Below are 25,366 nucleotides of genomic sequence, written 5' to 3'. Positions count from 1 at the left end.
TAGAAAAATTTTTGAACCAAAAAATTTTTCTTGACTTAATTTAAGTAAATTTTTCTTGATTCAAAAAAATTTTTTTTCGAATAGAACTTATTTTTTTTTTTTCAGTAAAATAAAATAGAATTTTGTGGGTGAAAGATAGATCATCTTATTGAAAAATAGTAAAGTGCTTCGTTTAAGTGAATTTTTTTCAATTAAGAAAATTAAATATCTTAAAACAAGAGTTAAATATTAAAGAGAATAATTTATTGTTTAGAAAGATTTTCTACTTGGTTCATAATAGTTTAACTCGTAAAAATCATATTATTAGTCCAAGATTTTAATTCTTGAATCAATTTAATTTTTTTTTTTTTTTTCAGTGTATCTATATATCATTTGATAATTTTGTTATGATAATATTAATTGCAATTGGTGCAATTTAACAGTATTATTTATAAAGAAGAAATATTTTTTTTTTTTTTCGATATAAACATGCGAAAGTTTATGATTTACTTATCTCTTACCCTCGAGACTAAAAATAAGTAAAATTAGAAATGGTTTGATATGATGAGTTACTTTACTTTGCCTAAAAAGAGAGATAGTGAGGACTTGAGCTTAAATCCTTCAATCCCCCGAGACTCATACATTAATTATAATGGAGAGTAGTTCTCTAGCGTCCTCTTGCGGTTAGGAGGATGTTCCCGTGGGAAAATCCGAGTGCGATGATGTTAGGAATACAAGAAAGATGATGCAAGTGCCAGAATAAAGTAAATTTCCGTGAATGCCCATCTAAAAGTATCACCCAATGAAAAAAACCATTCACATCAACTACGTGATAAAGCTGTCACTTGTTGTTCAATTTGTACTCAGTTATCATGACATATAAATTTATCTTTACGTTTATTTTTAGATTAATGTCAAATTTTAAATTATGCGAGACATATTTTTTTTTTTTTTTTGCAGACTGAAAACAACGATGGTTGCTAGATCTTACAAATGAAACTCTTTATAGCTTATTGCATCGTCTCAAATATACTTATAATATACATGTGATGTCGAGAGATTTACTCGGATGACTTTAGTTATAAATGCAACAAAAGAAATGAAAAGTAGAATAAAAGAAAGAAAACTACGTATTCTACCGGAAAATGAGGTTGGTAATGACAGGCGCTTGAGGATTCACATAAAATGAAAAAGAAAAAAGCACAGGTACTATACTCTCTTCACCAAGAGATAAAGAAATAAGCTCATGGCTTTTAAGTTCCAAACTCTGACGTGTTCTTTGTATTTTATTGTTTTTTACAATTCTTAAGTATATATTACCCAGTTTGTTCTAAAATCATGAGACAGTCTCTTCGCTGATGATCAAAATATGAAAATTAAATTATATTTGTCGTGATGGATACTTTGAGTGAAAGAAATCTCTTTTTATAATTTTAAAGACATATTTTTGAATAGTTTTTCAAATTGTAGGTTTCATAAAAATCGAAATAAATTTTTTTTTTTTTTTAAGAAAAAAAATCGAAAAAAATAGATTAAATAGATTGATAGTTTTCTTGTAAAACAATAGAGAAAAAAAAAATAATTAAGATTTATTTCTTCAAAAAAAAATTTATTAAAAAGTTTAAAAATAATTATTTATATTTGATCAGTGAATAAATTGTTTCTAGGTAAATGAACTTATTAACAGTTAATAAATTCTTTTATCAGGGTATTATTGTACATAGAAAACTTTTTCATTCGGAAAATTCTAATAAAAATTAAAAAATAAAAAATATTTGGTTATATAAATGTGTTTACTTTGTAACAACCCCAGAATAAGTTTAATAAATTATTCAGAAATTAAAAAGTAAAATGTGAATTATCTTTTGTAATTTAAATAGCTTGGTAAAACGACGCTTGATATTATGTAGTCGAGGCGAAAAATTAAGAAAAATAAGTAAGATTGCAGACATAATTATCTTACTCCCATAAAAAACATTAAGATTGGCTCAATTAGGACAGCAGTAAAGTTACAGATAGAACTCCGACCCAGTTAGCTATAGGTTGACTGTTAGCAACGTACAACAGGGTACTTTAATGCACGTGGTGCGGTTGTCTCTGCAGAACCGGCGACTCCTCCTCTTGAACAAGGATTAATTTTTGTCTGTGAATCTGCAGAAAACACACATATGGTAAATTTTACCGCGATCGATAATACGTATTTTAACCGCAAAAAATACCGTTTTTCCCAGAGTAAAAAGCCTGACCAAAGAACAAAAAACAGAATGAGAAATAGAATGTTAGAAAACGATAATGTACCTCTTTTTATATTTCATCGGCCATTACTAAAAAATCCTATCAAAGATATGTTCAAAATAAAAGCATATTTGATGTTGTTATCTATTTTATACTGGCGAAAATTACATTGTCATATAGATTGTATGGTAAGTATAATTTATTCATAGAACATGAAAGTTTTACTCTATATTCTTTTGAATATAAATACAACATTTTTTTACAGTAACTATTTACATTTTTCACAACTATTTTTGTAATAAAATTATATATTTTACTGTCTGATTTTTTTTTTCATGGTTTCAAACTATTTTTTGTTGCGGTTAAAATTTAAACGTGGAATAATTCAAATTCGGGTTTTTTTTTATTATTTTCAATAAAATAAAAATTGTTCTAAGTCTATACTCGTTAACAAATTTTATTTTTAACATTTTTTTTTCACATTGTTATCAAGTAATTTGTGAAAAAAAATTTTCTTAAATCATAAATAAAATGCGATGTGATCAGTAACAATAAAAAATCCCTTAGAATGATCATAGTCTCCAGAGACTACTTCAACATCGCTGCTGAATGATAGCATGTTACGTACAGCAGACAGTTCAGGGTAGTAAAAAATTAAAGTACTGTATCCATATAATTACATTTTATATGTTTTATTTTGAATTGTTAAATTAAAATAATACTGTACGTTTATTTCATTAATGACCTTCTTTTATTAAGATGTTTCGTGGAAGTATTAAAATAAATTGTTTTTTTTTTTTTTTTTTTTTTTCCAAATTATGTTCATCATAATAAAAAAAAATGCCTTTTATCGTAAAACATGTTTCTGAACCATTGCGGATAAATTTAAATAAAAGTTAAAAATAAATAAATCTGCTGAAATGTCAATGTTGGATTTTATGTAATAAACTAAATTATTACCTTGCGAAGCATTTCCTCAAGAGACTCCATGTTAACAGTTGACTCGTTTTCTGCTTGAACGGGCTGAACCATTTGTAAGTATTTCTGCTCGGGATTTACCCGCGCGTAATATGCCGAATTATTGATTGGAATACACAAACTATATACAAATATGGGGTGTTAAACTAATATGTAAATCTTATTTCATGTGTGTGAATGTGTAAACAAATTTATAAATTACACCAGGTAGCATCAATTAATCAATCTTTAAATTAATGAATAAACTACACCCATCTATTTTATGCTTCATGTAATATTTATCAAAGTCTACTGTGAGCATTGGTATTTGCAACTATTTGTTATTTAAATAGCTCCGATTTATTCACAAATATAAAGATTATTTCTAACTTTATACCCTTCGTAATAATAGCAACTAATAACGCTAAAATTTCTAGATTCAACATTAATCTAATTAAAGTTTGGACGAAACAAACTTTCCGTTTGATGTAATTTTCAAGTAAACTCAAAACATCTCACTGACATCAAAAGGAATTTAGTGAACCAATTTTTGCAGACGTATTCAATTACTGTGCTTTAAGTAATATTATATTCATTGCATTTTTAATAAAAAAAAGTATTTATGTAATTGTATGTCTTGTCAAAATAAAATTTAAAAAATTATATAATTTTTCTAAAATTTTATCTAGTCTAGAAAAGCTATTTATCAACCGATATGGAAAGTTGCTTTCATCAAATCATTTAAATTTTATTTTTTTGAATTTTTGATCTTAAAAATGAAGACTTTAATAGAAGAAATAAGACCTTTGAAAGTGTGACAAGAAAATTACATCAACATTGAATTTTATTGTAAGTAAATTTATTTATTATTAAGTAGCTGTTTATTTATGTATTGTGAATGATTATAAATAGTAATTTAATAAAATATTTTCTCAGTTGAAGATGCGAGAAGAAATCTGTTGAAAATGATCAAAGTTAAAAAAAAAAATGATGGAATTGCGTGTCTTTCGTCGATAAATAAAATGATAGTGAAGCAAAGAAAGAGAAAGAGTAAGACAGATGGCCAAAAAATGAAAATAAAAATAAATTTATTATGAAATCACTCGAGAAATACGATGAATAGTTTGAAAATAAGAGAAAGAATGAGAGAGCATATGCGATTCATGCTTTCTATTCTTGATGATATATCTTTTACTTTAACAGAGACTATTTTAACCAATGTATAAATTATACGTCGCCTGAGGTAACACTATTCGTCTTTTTTTTTTTGCCATACACTATCAAATTTTCAGAGTACATACTCATACTTAGAATTGTAGTTTACTTGCTTATCCAACGATAAGAGGTATCTCACGAAATAAAATATTGTAAACCAATGAAGAATGAAAAGAAAAATCTCATTACAAATTGCGAAAAAGAAACTAAAGAGAGTAACATAAAATAAAAAAGTCAAGAGCTAAGCTCTATTTTAAGAGAGGGTATTTTTACAGCCGCGTTTGGTGTTAGAGTACGAAAAACAACAATAACGGCAATAGTTGTTTTGGTAAGTGTTATGTGCACTAGCAATGACAAAAAAAGAAATGTGTTTCCTGCCGACGCGTCATCTTGACGAGAATGAAACTCTTTAAAAATAACAAATCTACGATCTTAATAAAAAAGATATGAAAAATTTTTGAACTTTCAAGTATCTATATGTTTGTAGAAAGTTGATTTTAAAAATAGTATCTTCAAAGAAAGAAAAAATTAATTAATTAAAATATATCTATTCTATAATTTATGAAAATATTTAAATATTTTTTACCCGGAATTGTATTATATGTATTAAATCTTTTAATGGCTTATGACAACAAACTGAAGCATATAAAGTATAAATCATTAACCACTGAGATTGCTATATTTACTATGTACATAGGAGTGTGTATACTCTTAATGAGTCACTAGGCAGATCAACTTATGTATTTATTATTACTGTGTATACTGCCCAAATGAATTTTAAAAGAGAAGCCAAGTTAGATAATTAAATCTTTTTTTTCTTTAGAATAACTATTTTTGGAATGCAATCAGGTATATCTGAATTTAATTGATTTAAAAATTGCATTATACGATATTATGCAATATAAATTGAGGAAAATGATAATAAAATAAATGAAAGAGATACTATTGGATGTGAATATCTGAACTAGACATTGTCTTTTATTTAAATGAATTCACTTTGTTTTAAATTCGTTAACAGTTATGTCACAGTGACAACAAAGTAACGAGATGAATTGGCGAAGGTCATTTGAACTTGTAACAATTACAGTTCTATAAAAGCAGAAGATAAAAAAAAGATAAAAAAATGGAGCGAGAATATAGGAATTGAAGAGAAAGCCGTTAATGAACGATGACAAGTGTGATTAATACTAGAATGAATAGAGCCCCCTTCAAACATGACATCAATCTGTATATACAAGTTTATTCAATTCGATTGATCCACTCTGTACCTATGAATCATTATTTAGAACATGCTGTCATATACACCTGTGCTTATTATTTACAGTACCTTGAATTCTGTATTGCTATTCATGTATTGCAGTAGTCACAATCAATAAATAAATTGAACGCGCTCATTATTAAATCATTTATATTATTTTTTGTATTATGTTTATAATATCTAGGTGTTGTTTCATTGATATAGTTTTTGATCAAATATTTTTGGATTTATGTGAAATGTTAAATAAATATATAAATAAATAAATAAATAAATAAATAAATACTTTATAGATAATATTTAAAAAAAATTACAAAATAAAATATTTTTTATGGATTTTAATAAAAATTATAAATGTTATTTAATTTAAGACGAAAAGGATTCCATGTTTTATCTGCAATTGTGAATGATGAGTGTCAAATCACAATTTTTTTGTCTCTTTAGTTTATTTTAATAGTTTTTTTTAGTTTACAGGGTACGAAACCAAGCGTGAAACCGCGACAAAAATAAAGACACTTCACTGAGTATCGCGGTACGAAGTACTGGAGTTTCCGGCGCGTGTCACTCGTGGATTTCTCAAGTCTAGACGATGTTACGCGCGCGCGCAAGTCACGAACGAAAATACGCGCCCCCGCGTTAACTCCGTGCGCATAAATGCAGATACACATTTATATACATATAGATTTTTATTTAAAAAATAATGCAGAAAAATTACAATTGTATTTTTAATAAAACGAAAGTTTTATTTTCTTCATGAGATATACTTCTTTTGTTTTTTTTTTTTTTTTTTTTTTTTTTTTAATTCAAAATATGTATGAACTTTCGAAATTAAAATTAGTTGATTAACTTATATCGAACTTTAAGCGACTCAATTAACAGCAATGAATTATTTAAAACTTATTTGCTATTAAACCAGTATATTGTAAATTTTTGCAGACAGAAATTAAATTAAAATTAATTAAAAAACAGCAAAATTTTATCAAAAATATGGAAAATTTTCATCCGAAAAATTTATAAAGAAATAAAAATTTAAGGTTATTTTATAAGCTTTTACATCCATTTTACGGAAATTGAATAAGTTATTTAGTTCAAAAGTTATTTGGAAAAAAAGCGGTAAAAGTATAAAATTTCAAATTTTGAAAAGTTTAAAATTTCTGCCGTTTCTAAACTAACCGATCAATTTTGCTCATATTTAAACTTGCTTTTGATAATCGTCTGATGAATATAAATGTCAAGTTTTATTAAGATCCGTTAAGAATTGTAGGAGCTAGGCTGAAAACATGCCGCGTTATTTTTCATTATCTTCAGAGAAAAAATGAAACTTTTTTATTTTTAGGAGAAACCGTGCTTACTCCTTATTAAACAAATTCTAACAAATGATTCATACTTATACATTCAAAAAAATTCAATGAGATTTTTTTTTGTTTTTGTAAATTTTTTTAAATAAGAGTTAGCTTTAGTTAATTAGACGAAATGAAATTCATATAGGATTAATTCAAAAAGTATAAATATGAACAAAAAATGAAATTAGTCGTATTGATAAATAATAATGAATATTTACGGATGAAATAGTTTATTGTTATGAATAATGTTATCGAAACAATTAATTGAGAGTTTAAATAAATTCATTGATTATCATCGACACAAAATTAAATTTATTCCAGCAATACATGCTCAACATAACTATACTGGTAAACCAAAGCCCTTTACAATATATACACTGGCGTTCAGCGAGTTTAATTAATTCGACAGGTTGATTAACTTGCCAACAGTTCGTTACGTCGAAGCAAAATTCAAACCACTGCGACGGGAGCTTTGATTACCAGACTTTACAACACAATATCAATTATTGTTGTATTGTTTTCAATATTTATTAAATTCACAGTTTAACTCTTTTCATTCGAATAATAGAAAAACTATATGATACTACAAAATGACTAAAACAATGTCACAAAATACAGTGAAAATTTTCACTTAAAATTTTTATCGATCTCAATTTAACAATAAAAAGAAGCTATTACTGACATCCAATTTCACGAACAAGCCGTTTTTAATGGATATGAATTTTCTTATTGCTTTTCCGTGTAATTTTAGACTTTTATAGTAATTTCTCTTTCTGTATAAAAACATTACGTTATATTGCACCTACGATTTTTTTTTTTTTTTTTTTTTGAAAGAATTTTCATATTTTAACTCCAAATTCTTTTATCAAATGAAGTTCCGGTTGTTTGATTAAATTCAAGGTTTTGGGAACTTAAAAAAAATCTATTAAATTTTAATAAAGTATGGAAGATATGAACTATTTTTTAGAACCTATCCATTATAATATATATATATATATATATATTCCTTATTTTATGAACGGCATCAAAATTATTAAACTACTGATTACAATATAGCATCTGTAATAATAACACTCTTTGTCTAAAATATATTCCAAAAGTTTATAATCAAAGAAAGTAGAATCACGTTTTATATTTCATACTTTGTGGAAAAGGTATTAAAAGTCATATAACTTTGACTTGCATATTTTTTGCAACAAAAGTTCCTTTTTTTTTTCCCTTCTTTGTCGAGCTAACACATGAAAAATTTTTTATAACTATCTCCATCACATATATACACAATTATTGCAAGACTTACTGTAAAGAGTTTTTTTTAATGGTGGCCGATTTCTTTTCAAAATGTGGACACATATAACAAGAACCGTTAACAATAATGAAAAAGTTCTTTTTAAATATAAATATTCATAATATATGTATATATATTACACGTATATATAAACAAGTACATGGCTACTGGTTTCTACTCACCAGTTTTACCTCTTTGCTCTCATGATAAATTGCACCCTGGGGTTATATTGTAGCTTTTCTATGTTTTTGCTACTTTCAACTCTTTTGCTTTCTCTGTTTAACTACCGTGAAACTAAAGTTATTTTATTTTTATTACTTAGTAAAATAGACTTTGCATTCTTGGGTATTGTCTAAGTAGCTAACATTTTTAACCCGATAGATATTACAGGGTTTAAAAAATAAAAAAACTCTCTCCAGGTCACGATAACATGAAATTTATATTATTTTCTTGTAATTTTGTTATTGCTAACTAACAAAATCCCGACAATCTTAGAGATTGATAAAATGGGAACATAAAAATTTAGTTTGAAGTAGCAAACATTTTTTTTATTAGTTTTTTACATCAGGGATTAAGATGAATTATGTATCATCAGCAAAATGCTAAGTTACGCCCATCGACCATATTATTTTATTATCCCTAAAATAAAAATAGTTAGAGAATAATGTCAAGTTGAAATTGTTGTTTTTATTTTTGTAATCCTTTCGAGTCATAAAAAAATTAAGAAGCTTTTTATCTATTAGAAGATATTCCGGTAAAAATTTTCAAACATTGATTCTAAATTTAGGACAGGGCCTTGAATTATTTTATATCATCGTCATACTCTCTTTTTTATAGAAAAAAATTAGTTGCTAGAAATTTATTTAAATATCAATGAAGGTGGAGGTAGAGAAAATTGAAAATTTTGCTAAAGACAGAATGGGTTCTTATTAATTATTATAATTAAGCTAAAAAAGCATTAATTATCGACAAGTACTTTCACATTATTCCTGGCAGATATTTAACCGTTATATAAATATCATCAGATCACTCAGAAATATAGGCAATGTTACAGTTATTATTAACATGTTGTGTCTGGTTGAAATTCATTATTCTTGTCACTTAAAAATATTCTTAGTACATACAATAACAACAACAGTTTACATAAAATTTCATTGTGCTTAATACGTTTGAAAAAGCATCCATATCAAGTATAATTTTTAGCATTAATCATGTTACGTCTACACTTATGCTCTTCTTTCACTGAAGCATAAATGTTACAATTCATCATCTGATTCAAACTAAATCATTCTGATACAAAAAAAAATCATTTATAATTAGGCTCTTGATTTTTTTTTTAATTTTCTTATAAAATTCATGAAATTATCATGAAAGTGATATTTGTTTCAAAATTTGAATTTCATCTGGAGTAAAATTTTTTTTTTTTTGCAGAGATTCGGTTTATAAAAAATTCTATTATTCTTCTGACGTATATTCTATTTGTTTATGTTACTTATCTACTTTACACAGCATTAGATTGTTTGGCACCAGTACTCTGTGCTGTTGTCTGACACTGTAGAAAAAATATATATTACTTATAGCAGAGTAACCTTAAGTAACCGGTATACATCGATACGTACAGATAAGTATAGATGAGCAAAGTATGAGGATTTTTTTCTCTGGTATTCTTTATTCTGTCGAACTGACGAGCCACACGTAGAGCCAGCTACTTCACACCAAAGAGAGTACTCCGATAAATAGTCAATACATTCTAAACTATTTTAGCTGCTACACATTTTCTTTTCTCATTTTCTTCTTGTTCTTTTTAGCTTACTATCTTATTTTCTTTGTATCTTTGTACTCTGGAACGTGCATCGAAAATGTGCTGAGACGGCAAGCTTACATCAGGAAAATGTATAGCTTATCTCTGGATAATTCAGCTTATCCGATAATAAGCAAAATAACAATTCACTTTCACAGAGTTGATTTTATTCAAATTAATTCTTATTGATTATATATTTCTTATAGCTTCGAATACGGTTCAATTATTTAAATCAAGTGATAAATTATCCGTAATTTCGATTATATATTTTGTGCGTTTCATTGACAGTGATCCTTTTTTTATGTAAATGTACTTCTACTTAAAAACAAAAAATTACAGAGTTCATACACATCTGAGTGTGTTCTTAGAGCTTCTTCTGCTTAAAAAACGATTAAAGTCGCGCTTTAAAGTACTTCTACTTCTTCAGTCAAGTATTCAAAAGTACTTGCCCATGTCCGAACTCGTTAATTTGAAGTGTCCAATCTCAGTAGCTTCTTATGTACGTGAATATACATGTATACATAAGAAAGGTGAACGAATCTCTTTTAATGTAATTGCATTTTAAGACAAACGAGGCGAGGAAGCCTTCAGTAACAATAATGGTCTTGTCGTTTAAAAAATATCTAGATAAACTGAAAAAAGGGTTTCCAAGTACTTAATTTACTTTTATTCAATTGATATTGATAAGAATTTAGGTCTACATTAATGAGATTTTCATTCAAATGTATTATATAATTAATAAGGATTGTAAAGATTTCAATTGCTCTAATGAACTATTTAATGCTCAACTCATTTAATGTATTTTTTTTTTTTTTTTTCAACTTAATAGTGAAATTTATATATAAATTAAGATCCCATACAATTTTTGAATTTATTTGAATTTTTAACTGCGAGTGTTGCGTAAGTAGTTGCTTTAAAAAACTATCCTATATTTTAACAAAAAAATATTTCCAATATTCTATTCCCAAAGTAAATGATAGAAAGTTTTCGAATTTTTCATTTTTAAAACCCTAGAGTAAAATTTTACTTTACTTTCACAATTTAAAAAATGTAGAGAGATATGAAATCTCAGATAAATCTATCTAGAGTGAAGTCTTTTGATGTGTTTATCGTGGATGTCAAGTTGACAAATTTAGATTGTATTGTAAAAAAAATTTACATTCACAATAGAATTGATAATCTAATCTATCTATGTAGTCAGATAAAAACAACTTGATCGATGATACGATCCGGAAAAAAAAAAAAATATTTATAAAATGTAATTCAGAATGCAATTTTATTGACTTTATAAAATAAAAACTAAAATTGGTATAGTGTAGTTATTTAAAAGGACCATCTATTTAATTGTCTCTGTCATGAATCGATACAAAGGACGCGGCTTTGTAGGATCAATGTAAGAGCTAAATACTACTAGACAGATATTTTATGTCTCTGTTGTAACATATATATATATATATATATATATATATATATATATATATATATATATATATATATGCATCATATACACGTATGTATATAAATATATGTGTAGTTGGCTGATGCGGCTAACCACTTTGTAGTAGTGCGGAAGTTTCACCGACGCCGAGGCGTCACGGCGCCACTTTTTCGTCTTCCGAACAGAATATTGTCGCGTTACATCTTTCTTCCCTTTCAGTTCTTTTACTCTTCTTGAGATCTTGAGACACCGGGGTCGGAAAGCTTGGTCATTTATATTTTTGTATAAATAAAGAAGATATATGAGAAAATTTATTACTGCGGAATATCTAAATTTTTCTTTCATTTTTTTCTAATATCTAATATTAAAATAAATTGAATAGGTCACATCAAATAAAATGGATCTTTTTTTTATTCAACTAGAACTGCTGTATGATAAATTATATTATTCCGCCATTACTTGAAGAAGGAATCATATTTAATATTAAATTTGTAGTAGTTGACATTTATAAAGTGACGTAAATCGAAACAAACAATTGTAGTAAACAAATCATCATGTAAATTATAATGATAATGAGTATACAAGTTATTGAGAGACAAATCAAGATAATGGGGTATATTTTACGGTAATGTAATAGGTAACCGAATGATATTACTCCCCAGGGTTTTCTCTTTATTCATTCTGCAACATATACTATCATTTTCATAAATAATCAATGTAAGTCATACATTTTACGAAGTGTACAAACTAAATTTATTAGCAACACTCATTCTTTTATCGATAATTTTAGCAATCATTAGATTACATTCATTTTTATTCAATTTTTATAAAAAATTTAATCTAAAAACTTTTTTTATTCATTGCCATATTCTAACAGTGCTTTATTTTTCTTACTCAAAGAACAGATGAAAAATTTAGCGTTTTTTATTAACAATTTTATTTACTTAATTCAAAATTTTAAATGAAACTTTTACTTTTGTTTCCGCTTGACTTTAAGCAGTAACGGTACAAACTTTATAGACAAACAAATTAGAATTTCCAACGAAGATTAAGATAAAGCTGGTTGAGTTAAAGCACTTGTTTTATATAAACGTATAATATAATGGAGTAAAGAAGGGAGATGCCTACCACCAAAGCAAAACGACTGCCTTAAATATTTCGACATTAAAACTGTTGAAATATTAAAAAATTTTTAATGGAAATTTTTCTTTCATTGAAAGAAAAAAAAAACGTTTGATCTATTGCCATTATTTCAGACAATAATTGTCTTTTATAAGCTAAATAAATTTATACTAAATCTAAAAATAAAAGTGGTGATTTTAACGTGCTTTATCTCATTTTAATCCATAGCCAATGTCAATTTATTCAACGTGACTGCGCATATAATTATTTAGTCTCAAGGATCGAAATATATCATAATCAACTATAAATTATTTCTCAGTATACTTTAGTCTTCTTATCATTTATTTTATATAATAATACATATTCGAAATTCATGACAAAAATAAATAAATGAGATCGAAGACAAAAGTTTTTGAAGTAATAAATTGTTAGAATACGGTCAGTCAACAATGAAAATGTATAGTAATCCCGATGAGAGACAGGCTCAAATGTTACCGTTCATTGCATTGTCACGGATCAAATATCTCAGTGATAGCTCCCAAAGGAAGCTTAAAAAACATTAAAAAAAAAAAAAAAAAAAAAAAAAAAAAAAAGCATATCAGGGTGAGTAAAAGCACTCACGTCAAGATAACCAGGTGTATGTTTTGAACAGCAAATAGGTAAAAAACAAAATAGATTCACTTAACGAAAAAAACGTAGTTTTATTATTACGATAAAAAATGTTATTTATAAAAATATGCATTTACTTTTAAAAAATAAAAAAACGAAACTTTTTTTTATTTTTAATCGGATGAAAAATGTAATATTTTAAAATTCCAGCGATGATAAATTATTCACGAGTATAAAAAATTTCTTTATGAATTAAAAATATTTTTAGTTAATTTTATCTGATAAACTCACCTTCTCCCGTAGCATATCACGTACTCTGGTTGCTTGACTTCTGCTCCGATGAAGTTCAATCTGTAACTCTAAACATCTCTCTTGCCAATTGAGATTTTCTACGGTAGCAGAAAAACCAGCATCAAAACTTTTCGACGACGAGTAAGCAGTAGTTCGACCATCAAATCGTTCTCTCGGTTCGTCACTAGCAGAGGTAGCCGGTGACATTGATGAATTGAAGGTAACATCACGATCAATTGATGCTCTACGAAATTGCTGTTGTTTACTGCCACCAAATGCCGACAATATCCTGTCGACATTTGAACTCAATGAGGAACCACCGTCACCAGCAATATTTTCAAATAAAGGTGAAGATGCATCTGACGATGAATCATTTTCAAAATTATCATACGTGCTAAAATTATCCGATTTATTTTCGTATAAATTTCTTTTATCAGCATATTCCACACAGCCACTTGATTCAGAGCTGAAGCTAAAAGGCGGTGGCATTACACCGTGATAATGAGACTTATTGTCTTTAGATCTGAGCTCAACATACCCAATATTACTTTTATTATTATCAGTAAAGGATTTATCTCTGCGTCCATGGTGTGAATTATCACATGGTACATTGACATAAGTTGACGTCAAGCTTCTAGAGTGTACAGGTGAATCATTTAATTGTTGGGATCTGTTAGACGGTAATATAGATACTTGACGTGTTGTACTACCACTTCGTTGTCTTGACAATAATCGTGTATTTTCATGGGTAAGGTTATCTGCTGTCGTATTATTTCCTCGAGACTTATTAGACTCAAAAACACTGGCATTTTCATAAGTTCTATTATTTAAACCCAACCGTGGACTGCAAGGAGCTGAAGAACTAGAACCGAAATCGGAGGCGAGTCGGGCGATTGGATCGAAGATCTGCGAAAGTCGGCGACCTGCCGAAGAACCTCGTATGTCATCCATCACCCTCCTCCACGTTGTCACGCACACACGCGTGCATATATACACGCATACATGCACTTACATTAATAATATTTCCTCAAGTATTTACGTTGGCATTTCTCCGATTACTTAGATGGTTTCTAAAAACTTCAGTGTCTTCCGTCAAGAAATCACCGAGTTTCACGATAGATCAATATTATATCCATTGATTCTATATTTATTCTTATTACGCTGGAGAATTTCATTGTTTTTTTTTTTTTTTTTTTTTTTTTTTTTTTTTTTTTTTTTTAATTAAACGGTGACTCATTTTTTTATTTAATCTTCATTATTGCTTGAATGGTTGGATCTGAAATTTAAAGAAAAAAAAAATGATAATTAAATATCCAATAATTATTTACTGTGTATTCAATTCATTCGAGAATATTTCATATAAACTGTAGTAGAATTTATTTTTATCATCAACTTTCTCAAATGTCTCTTTTAAATAGCCAACGGCTTCTTTAATTTCGTTATCAAATTTATGACGATCATACAAATAATCAGTTAGTAATGTCGGTATTGTTAAACATATAAATTGAATATCTTTATCAAAGAGCATTTTAACTGATTCATCCAAGTTATGGATGATAGAGTTTATTACATTATGACAAGTGGATAATTTATTTAAATTGTTGTATCCCATGTATTCATACATTGCTAATAAAATTAGCGAGCGAAAAAGTGCATTACCCCAATCGGATTTTTCTAGTATAATTATATTATTTTGCTGCACAATTATTCTATTAATCTTTTTAATAATATTTATCAATGTATTCATATAAAATTTTCTTTTCTTCTGAGAAGTTAAATGCATTTGTAATATTTTAATCCCAAAATTACACAAGTCTTTAAAATTACTTGTATTATCATTTTCCTCCATTAAATTAATTATATCTTGGACGTAATCATCAGGATAAGATAAGTGTATTTCATAATTATTATCGCTTAAAAGATATTGAATATTTTGTTTTATTGTATTTTTAATAATGTTTTTAAAATTATCATTGAATTTTCCAACAACTGAACTAGCGCTAGTATCAAGGTTATTTAAATTTACTAATTGCTCACTCAGTAATTCTATTGATACGGGCTCTCTAGAAATAGATGGTATTGGAAGAAGAACTTCGTTATGTTCTTGAGTTTCCCAATCATCATTTGATGTAGAGGCGTGTTTTAGATTTTGTACGATTACAATTTCTTCATCTGAATAATCATTATTTGGACTAGATTCTAAATAAATTGAATTTTGTTGTGGTGATGTATCAGAATTTTTGATTCTATAGTATTCTATGAAAAATGACGTTGGAAAAGTTATTATTATAGCAAATATAACAGTCATTATGAACATAAGTAGATAAAGAATATACATATTTATGGTTTAGAAAATTTTCAAGTGAAGATTAAGAAGAACTTAACTGATCTTGCTTCTAATATAATGAAAAATATTTTTAATATTTCTCTTTTATCTTAATTTAAAAATATAAAAATTGTAAAGAAAAAAAATTATTATTCAAAGCTAAAATAAATACTTCGTTTAAAATTTACAATAAAAAATAATAATTATTCAGTATTATGTAATAATGATTCAACATCGACAAAGTCTATGAGTAAGTTCTATAAATAATGCATTTAATAAAATTTTGATACTAAAATCAGATCATAAAGAAAAAAGTAATAAAATAAATTGTCAACAACTTAAAAAAAAAAAAAAAAAAAAAAGATAATTAAGATTACATATTCATAGGTAGTAATTTGCATTGAATTTTTTCTCATCGTCTCAAATAGTCTACTCTATTAAAAAGCAATACGTGCAACCTCGTAATATATATTTACATGTGCAATAGTCTGACGTGAGCTCGTTATGATCATAAATAGATTTAAAACTAACTTTGAAAATTACCAGACAATATTTAAAAAATTAAATACAATATTTGTAAATTTTTTTAGCTTTCTTTGATTTCTTTTAAAAGGTCATCTTCATAACATGACTTATAAAAAAATTTTATTTATGAGTGATAAAAATTAAAAAAGAAGATTTATCAATATACAAAATCTTTTTGATATTTTATATATGAATAATATCGAGTGTATTTTCTTTCACCGTGAACTTAGCTCACGTTTACGATTCTCAATCATCTCTATCATGTATTATTTATATTTTACCAGATCCTTGGGCTAATGTATGCCTTTTCTTCCAGTCAATTTTACACAAAATTTATGTGTCCCCAAGGGGCCAGGTTAAAAGAGACCAACCGAAAGAGTATTACTGCGAGTGGAGGATTATTTATTCTGGAGTCTTCGGTGATATAAAAGTATAAAACAACGAGGAGCTTTTTATTCTATTAAAATCTCATGATAAATTTAATATTATTGAATCTCGACAATCACAGTTTAAATATACATAAACCTTTTTTAATTTCTTTCCATTCAAATACTTTTTTTTGTAGTTTCATTCATTGAAATTTATCAATAGGAAAGAAAAGTTTATTTTATATTTTATATTTATCACCTGATAGTAAATAATTCAATAAATATTATATAATAAATTTATAATGCATCCTTACAAATATTTGGTAATATTGATTTAATTACCGAGTTATTTTTATTTAATGTATTCAAGAAGTCATAATGACCATGCGGATGTCATCGTTTTGTCTGTAACGCCAACGCACATACAACACGCATTTGCTATAATGATAAATTATTTCTATCGTAATATAAATTGACTGATTAAATTCAACTAATGTAATTAATTATTAACGCTATAATTAGCCAAGAAAAAGATAAATAAATTATGAAACTGAAGTTAGCAGATGTTGAAAAATTTTTGATTTTTTTTTTGTTAATTAAATTTCAATTAAAAAGACATTTATAAAAAATTGCATTTGTATTTTTTCAAGCTTTTTACATGTGAAATTTTTTTTTTATTGTTTAAGTGAAATTTATTTAAAAAAAAAATTTATGAAAATAATTTGATAATTTTTAGAATTTTTTTTAAACAAATAAATTATGGCAAAAAAAAATTGACATTTAGAAATTAAAAAAAATTAAAAATCCAATTTTTTAAAAATCATTTTTTGGAACTAATTTTTTTGTTAAATAAAATTTAAAAATTCTCTAATGACTGCTAACTTTAATGTCATAAAATTTTTAAATATCGGCTAACTTCATTTTCATGAATAAATTACATAAATCTATAAAATTTTTTCTTTAGTAATTAATAATTACAAAAGTTACTAATTATATACCTGAAATGTACGTAGCTTAATTTAATAAAAAGAAAAAAAAAAAATCTATTAACTATACGCAATTCTATTTCCAAGAATTATTCTCACTAAATTTAAGACTTACCAGACTTATATTATTCCTAAAGATTCTTATAACTCATTAAAGTAAATACTAAAAAAATAGTACAAAGTACTAATAAAATCAGCAGATGAATAAACTTCCTGTACATGAGAATATTTTTCATATGGTACAAAGTGTAATCTCCAGTTTCCGAAACACTGTGACGTATAAGCAACAATTTTTTTGTTGATATAATTTAAACAGGAGTAATTTTTGACAGATATAAAATAAAAACTTGCCTAGAGACAAATAATGTATTAAAAAATAATAACATAATATTAATTAAAAAATGGATATTATGAATATTAATAAAAAATGAAAATAACTCACCTGTTATTAGGATAAATCTAAAACTCCATGCTTAGTTATGTTACACGCACAATCGTTATCGTTCGTTCACCCTTTACTTTTTATATGTACAATATTATTATAAATATATTAGAATAGCTATTATTACAATGACAATATAAACATAAACATTAATAAATGAATTGTATAAATACTAGTATACTAGTGTAAAAAGTTTAAAAATGAACACACATTTATCCACTGATCGAAACCGAGCAAGACGAAATCGTGAAATTATTCTAAAAATATGTATGTACGACTATAATAACGAGCCAGCCTACGAGCTTCGACTGAAGCGCCAACTACTCGGACTCTCTTGTCATTCTACGTCGCCCTACATCCAATCTTATACCTATACTCGCCATTTCCCATTTCGATCTGCATAACGGGTGGCAGTCTTCATTTTCGTTTTGCCATTTTAATAAAACTCTATGAAATACATATCATATCCCTTTTGAATTTGACTCCTGATATAGCTATACTAGCCGATTTTAGCATTTCAGCATCATACACCACCCCCTGTACCTGTTTACGATCTAGTTGTTAATACATAGGCACTACAATCGTGCGATGAACATCAAAAAAGAACTGGAGCGTCTTGAGAGATGTTTTAATTTTGTACTAGAGCTTTTTACCTGTCACTTATTCCTCGTTTTCTACTTTTATTATTCAGGTTTTTTTTTTCGTTTACACCCTCATACACGTACTACTCCTTAACTTCAAGTATTTATATTAACGCTCATTACACACTTTGTTTTTGACCTTATTTTTTCATACACAGTATTTTGAAAAATTATACGTGTAAAAATATTTAACTCCTTTCTCTAGGATGAATAATTTGTAAATAAGAAATTTTTTTAAATTAAAATTTATATGAGAATTAATTTTGCAGCTACTTATTAATTTTAACAAATAAATTATGGCAAAAATAAATAAGAAAAAATAATTGACTTATAGAAATTTTTAAAAATTATAAATGCAATTTTTTAAAAATAGTTTTTCAGAAAAGATTTATTTGTTAAATAAAATAAAAAAACTTTAATGTCATAAAATTTATGAGTATGAAAAAAAAAATTATTTTCTGCTTATTTTAAATGCAAAAATAAATTATGCATTTCTTAAAGTAATTAAATAATAAGATGACCCAATTTAATAAATGAAGAAGATGTAAATTTAACGCAGCTTCATTAAATTAGTTTGTTTGATACGATTTAATCTTGATGAAAATATTTTTTAGATGTTAAATAGTAATAATTTAAATAAAAGTAAATTAGACAGTAAAATTTTAAATCCATATCTATACAAAATCTTTATATTATATTGTCAATCAAATAATATCAGGACAACTTGATAAAGTTTTCACCTCATTCTCCTCTGAGAGTTTAATTTCCTGTGCTTTGTAACAACAAAATTTACATTGCGGGTATAATATCCGTCTAAGTTTACTACACTGTCTCAGTTCTAAACTTTATTCAATTGTCAAAAAGAAATTATCGTGAAGATTATTATCTACGAGTTTCAATAATTCAAACTATTATGAAAAATTTTTAATAAATAGCTTAATAATTTTTTTTAATAAAAATTTTATTGTTTTTATTGTAAAAAATGTATTAAAAAAAAATAATCGAAACATTGCCTACAATACAAATTGATGAAAATTATCAATTCCACAAATTAAAACAATAATTTTTATCAATAAGTGTTAAAAATTTTTCAAATGCTAAAATTTGAACTAATTTGTCATTATAAGTCGGATCCAATATATCATCTAAAGTTTGGTTGACTTTTGGTAGACGATTTTTGTACACATTAATTAAAATTTGTGCACTTTCACATTCTGAAACTCGTATATTCAATTTATTGCTAAGCCATCGTTGTAGGTTTGATGAAAAAATAGTTTCAGTGGTCCATTGATTGTGTGTTATTTCTTTTAAGTAACGACCACACAAATCGGAAATACGTAACGGCTCATACGCTTCATAATTGTAACACTTATTGAAAACCTATAATGAAATGCATTTTTAAAATAACTTCTTAATTTACTAAATAATAATTAAGCTAATTTTATACTTACATCACTATCATCCATTTCAAAATCGTTTTCCGATAATGAAAGACTCCAAACAAAATATGCAGCAAACTTTGCGCTATCATCTAAAATACAACTGAAAAATTTTTCAAATAATATTTCTAGTGGTTCTTTGGAATTTTTTGTGACTTTATCTGATGATTCAATCTTTGACAGGGCCAATAGAGCCATCGAACGTACTTGTGAATTATCATCTACTAATAACTTCAATAAAATGGTCCACCAGTCAAGTAAAAGTTCTGTATAATATTTAAAAGAATATTATATTAATATAATAATTAATTTATGCTTAATATTATAATACATACCTAAATATTCATTGCCTAATATCTTTGTATCAATATAAATATCGGACATTACTTTAGCAATCGCTAATCTAGAATCAAGTCCGGATGAACTAGTCCAAGAATTGTTATAAAATATTTCATACGGGTCGGAATTAAAATCTATGTTTCTTTGTACTGAAGGCTACAATTTATGGGAAAAAAAAAAAAAAAAAAAAAAAAAAAAAAAAAAATCGATTAATAATTTAATAAAGTATTATTCTTATAATTATAATTACGATAAATACCTGACTAGTGTAAAAGGCTAATGATTTGCCAAATACTTTTCCAAACAGTCTCAAAAAACTAGAACTATTAGATGTATTTTTTCTAAAAGTATTTAAAACTGCTGGGCATATCACATCACAATATAAATGCTCATCAATTTTAAGGCTATTCACATTATTTTTATTGTCTAGTTGAAATAAAAAGTCGTGTATTGCATCTTGTATATCTGGATCGATTTCTTCTTTATACAATTCATCACAAGTACGATGAATCGCTAAAAAGAGCAATGGATTTTGTGTGGGAATGGAAAATTCTTCAGATTTTCGACAAACAGTTTCTCTTATGTTTGTCCAAGCTAATATTTGCACTTGAATATTAGTATGGGACAATATATTACCCCATACTTTTAACCATTCATCCTTTTCTAAAGTATACTTGAGTTTTATTTTAAGTTGCCAGTTCACAAAAAATTTAACCGTGGAAAATTCAAAACTCTCTTTTCCTAGTTGGTTTTTCAATTGATTTCTACTGACATACGTTATTGATTCATGAAGTACTTGATGATACAATGAAAAAGGAAATTGTTCTTTTCTGAAAAGAAAAAAAAATTGTTTGAGCGTTTTTATGAATAAAATATAAGCGAAATTCATTTCAGTTATTAAAATTAGATACCTGAAAGTTTTAGTTTATAAATACTTTAATATTATTAATAATAAACTTACTTGTATTTATAGAGATTCATAAATTCATGTAGAAGATCAATATAAGCTGCTGCTAATGGATAGCAAGCTGATCTATTATTACAACAGCTAACATTTCGAATAATCCACTTTGAATTAGAGATGAATTTGCCTAAATGTATTTCGGATAATTTACATGTTAAGAGTAAACTGCTCTTCGTAATTTCCAAAGCCTGATAATTAATAAGATAAGATTAATTATTAAAAAAAAAAAAAAAAAAAAAAAAAAAAAAAAAAAAAAAAAACTGAAATATTAATTTCTAAAAAGTTAAATGTTGAACAAACCTGAAGTATGTAGCCATGTATTGAATTCCAGCGTGATGATTTACCACTGTTTGCTTCAATGTTAATCTTTTCAAATAACTCATTAAGAAATAAACAAACAGTTCTCTCTGTAAGTAAAGGTACAACAGCTCTAGCAGCTAATTCTCGTGTTGTGTATATTCTACTTTTAGCACACGTTGAAACTAATCTTACAAATTCATCAACCTAATTTATAAAAGCAATCTGTTTAAAATAATGAACACAAACGAAGAAATAATAACAATTCGTTTAACTATGAAAATATATTAATTTCACCTTCCAGTCATAATTAGTGTCTAAATTCGACGAGAGATATAATCGAGATAAGAGGAGTAGAATTGATTGAATACTAGGTCTTATAGGATTACTATCATCATTGATGTATGCATTTAGTTGATTAAGCATAAATGGTAACAGTTGTGGATATTTCTCGAAGAATACTCGACCAGTCATTTTATTGTGAACTGTTAAATTTACGTGATCTTTTGTTCTTTGTACACCGAAAATTCGTGTTATTAAAGCACTGAATAATAATGTCGCAGCATTACGTTCCTAAAATTAAAAAATCTCGAAAATGAGCTCTATAAAAAAATTATTTAAACATTTTTAATATTATTTAAACTTACAGCCCATGTTTTTTTATCATAACTGTTTATTGCCGTAATTAATCCACTTGAAGAATAAATTTTAGACAGATCTCGTAGCTGGGCATGTTTAAATAATGCACGTAATATATTCAAAACATGCATTTTTACTTCTGTAATTGTTACATTATCATTACAACTTCCTGAATTAATTGCACTCGAATAATTCTTTAATTCATCTATCTTGAGATTAGAAAAAAATTTTTCTTTTTCAATAATGTCCATTGCAGTACTAGATAATTCAAGTTCATCTTGAATTTTTGTTAAATCTAATAAAATTTTCATCAACGAGTTGAAAACGACAGCCTCTGTTTTATTTTTGATTGAAGGTTCAGAAGCAACCAGTGCTTGAACCATAAAAGGTATACCAGCACTACGCCGCGTAGCGCATAACTTTGCATTTCCCGGCGATAACCCAGTGATAGCCATGAGTAATTCATTTAACCATATTTTAGGCAATTCATTCAAATGATTCTGCTTAAGTCGCCATAATCGTGTGCAAAACTGCTCAAACCCCACGTGTGCTTGTTCAAATGCACCTCGATGCTTTGTTTCGCAAAGTAACGTAACTAAATGATCTCCAATTTCAATGATTTGTTGTTTTGACAATAAACCTATTATTGAGTTATCATTTTCAATCGGTGATTTCATCATCAGATAGCCAAACAATAAACTGACTTCTTTGACAGTGCGCCATGAGCACAGTAGAACCATTTGTGGCGTTACTTTTATTAGATCACACTTGTCCCCATCAACACCCAAATATTTTTTATTAAGATCCATTGGAAAATGACCTTCTGGTGAAGAATTATTTACTACTGAGGAAACTGCTGTGTATAATTCCAAACTAACAGTTATTATATCACTAATTATAATTGACCAGAGTTTAATATCAACTTTTCTGAAACAAATAAATTCAATAAATTTATTACTCGAATCAATTCATATTTTAATTGCAGTAATAAAACGATAATCAATGATTACGGAACTTACTTGAGATCACAGGAAGAAATTAATTTTCTTATACAAAAAAATATACCCGTACAAGGAATGTTTTGCAACAGCATCAATAATATTTTCATTCGCTAATTTTACAGAAATCTATATAAAAAATAAATGAAGCATTAATTACAAATAATTTTTATGCTAAAATTGTATAAAAGTAATGCATAAAATAAAAACTCACCTTAGCATGTTCAAGCAAAACCATAATTAACTGAGCTAAAGTATCATTTTCATACAGATTATTTTTCTGATAATTTTTTAATACTTCTTTAATGATTGGTGACATAAGACAAATTCTTAACATATAAGATGCTGTAATACTGTCAAGTGGCCGAATACAATCTCCCAAATTTATTGCTACGTATAACATTTCATCAACTTTCTTCGAGTTTGTCAAATTTAATGTAACCGGATTAATTTTTGACAATATTTGAAAAGTGACTTCTTTATTTGTTTCATATGTATCAAGTAATAAACATTGAAATAATTTATTTACTTGTTCAAAATTCCACGATATATCACTAAAATCATTTTCTAAAATGTTTTGTTGCAGTTGTAATATACCCAAACTATTTTTTTTTCGTGTATGAGTTGCTCCGATCCGTGTGCCACTCAAACATTCATCGCGGACGTTGAAGAAAAATGAGCGATAATAATTTATTGAATTTAATGATTCCTTAGCTAGCTCTGTATACTCTTGTTCGCGTTGTTGATACAATTCCAGATCTTCGGATGCTTCTTTCTCTCGTGATTTAAATTTCTCAATTTGCATTACATTTCTTCGAAACACAGCAAGACTTTGACTAATTCGTTTAAATACCTAGTTGAAAAAAAAAAAAAAAAAAAAAAAAAAAAAAAAAAAATGATTTATTAAATAAAAATATTTAACATAAAAGTTTAAAAAATTTCCAAGGCTATTACTTTTTTGATGACGGGAACGAATTCAAATTTTTCTCCAAGATTAAATTTTATAAACTCTATTATTATATTTAATTCTTTTTCCAAAAAACGTAAAGTACTTTTTTTAGATTCAACTAGAAGACTGAGTGTGACGAGTCGAATCTGTAAAACAATATATAGTAAATAGAATGAATATTTTAAAAATTATTTAATGTTATAATTTTTATACATACTTCTTCACAAGAATGTTTGATATATTCATCCAATAAATCAAAGCTCAATTCATTTCTCCATTTTATGTGTTCAGCTGATAAGTGGTTGGAATCATCTAGCTCACCATTTATTTTTTGCTTACGTAGATCATTAAGCTTCAAAATAATTTCCTTGAATTCCATTTTAAACAAAGATTTTTATTTTTCTATCCTGTTAAATGAAAATTATAATTAATAATATATTTATTAAATAATTTAAAATCACTTAATAATTTTAAATAAATTATGAAACATGTATTCACAAAAATTAATCAGATTCTAATTTCTTTGTCGATAAACATCTTTAGTAGATTTATAGTTTCATATATTAAAATAATTTAAAACTATTTTTAAATAACTATGGATTTATAAATTTAAATGTAAATCCAATAAAACCGGTCTTTAATTTTCAGATTGAGGTTATGATCAACATATTTGTATGTGCAAAAAAATTATAAATATAAATTATAAAAATATATACAATTACTTTACAACTTAAAATTAACACAAATAAATATTATTAATAAAATTAATTTTTTAAACAATTAAAATTTATACAAAAACTCATCTATTTTGAATTTACGTTCTGTATACATATGTTTTCTTGTTTAGTATATACACTACAGAGTGGCTATAGACATCATCGAGCATGGTCTTAAAGTCACGGGAGCTTCTACTAAATTATTGA

At 26.4% G+C, this 25,366-nt stretch overlaps 2 protein-coding genes across 7 annotated transcripts in view; both read right to left on the bottom strand.

Moving 5' to 3' along the window:
• The window catches only part of LOC141535374 (uncharacterized protein CG43867), a 37,227-nt gene extending 18,748 nt beyond the window's left edge, over positions 1 to 18,479 (bottom strand). For 4 of the 6 annotated variants that reach the window (XM_074255270.1, XM_074255273.1, XM_074255272.1 and 1 more), the window contains exons 1-2: positions 18,178 to 18,479; positions 13,531 to 14,806 (exon numbers count right to left, since the gene is read on the bottom strand). In XM_074255270.1, coding sequence (XP_074111371.1) covers positions 13,531 to 14,481 — 951 coding nt within the window. In that variant the 5' untranslated portion in view covers positions 14,482 to 14,806; positions 18,178 to 18,479. Of the gene's footprint in view, positions 1 to 3,174; positions 3,314 to 13,530; positions 14,807 to 18,177 lie in introns of those variants that run through there. The other 2 variants (XM_074255276.1, XM_074255275.1) reach the window with 2 other exon arrangements.
• Positions 18,480 to 19,381: 902 nt separating this feature from the next.
• Positions 19,382 to 24,850, bottom strand: Thada (Thyroid adenoma-associated protein homolog). The gene is given in 13 exon segments (XM_074253379.1): positions 19,382 to 20,198; positions 20,270 to 20,523; positions 20,593 to 20,752; positions 20,856 to 21,426; positions 21,558 to 21,748; positions 21,861 to 22,064; positions 22,155 to 22,430; positions 22,505 to 23,423; positions 23,516 to 23,553; positions 23,555 to 23,623; positions 23,709 to 24,347; positions 24,449 to 24,589; positions 24,661 to 24,850. Coding segments are annotated over 13 exon segments (3,966 nt in total). The 5' UTR covers positions 24,823 to 24,850; the 3' UTR covers positions 19,382 to 19,856.
• Positions 24,851 to 25,366: the final 516 nt, after the last annotated feature.

This window comes from Cotesia typhae, unplaced genomic scaffold (genome assembly GCF_013202065.1).
Source record: "Cotesia typhae breed Kobodo isofemale line unplaced genomic scaffold, CoteBio_Ctyphae scaffold_13, whole genome shotgun sequence".
NCBI lineage: Eukaryota > Metazoa > Arthropoda > Insecta > Hymenoptera > Braconidae > Cotesia > Cotesia typhae.
Note: the sequence above shows the minus strand (reverse complement) of the source record. Positions and strands in the feature narration are given on the sequence as shown.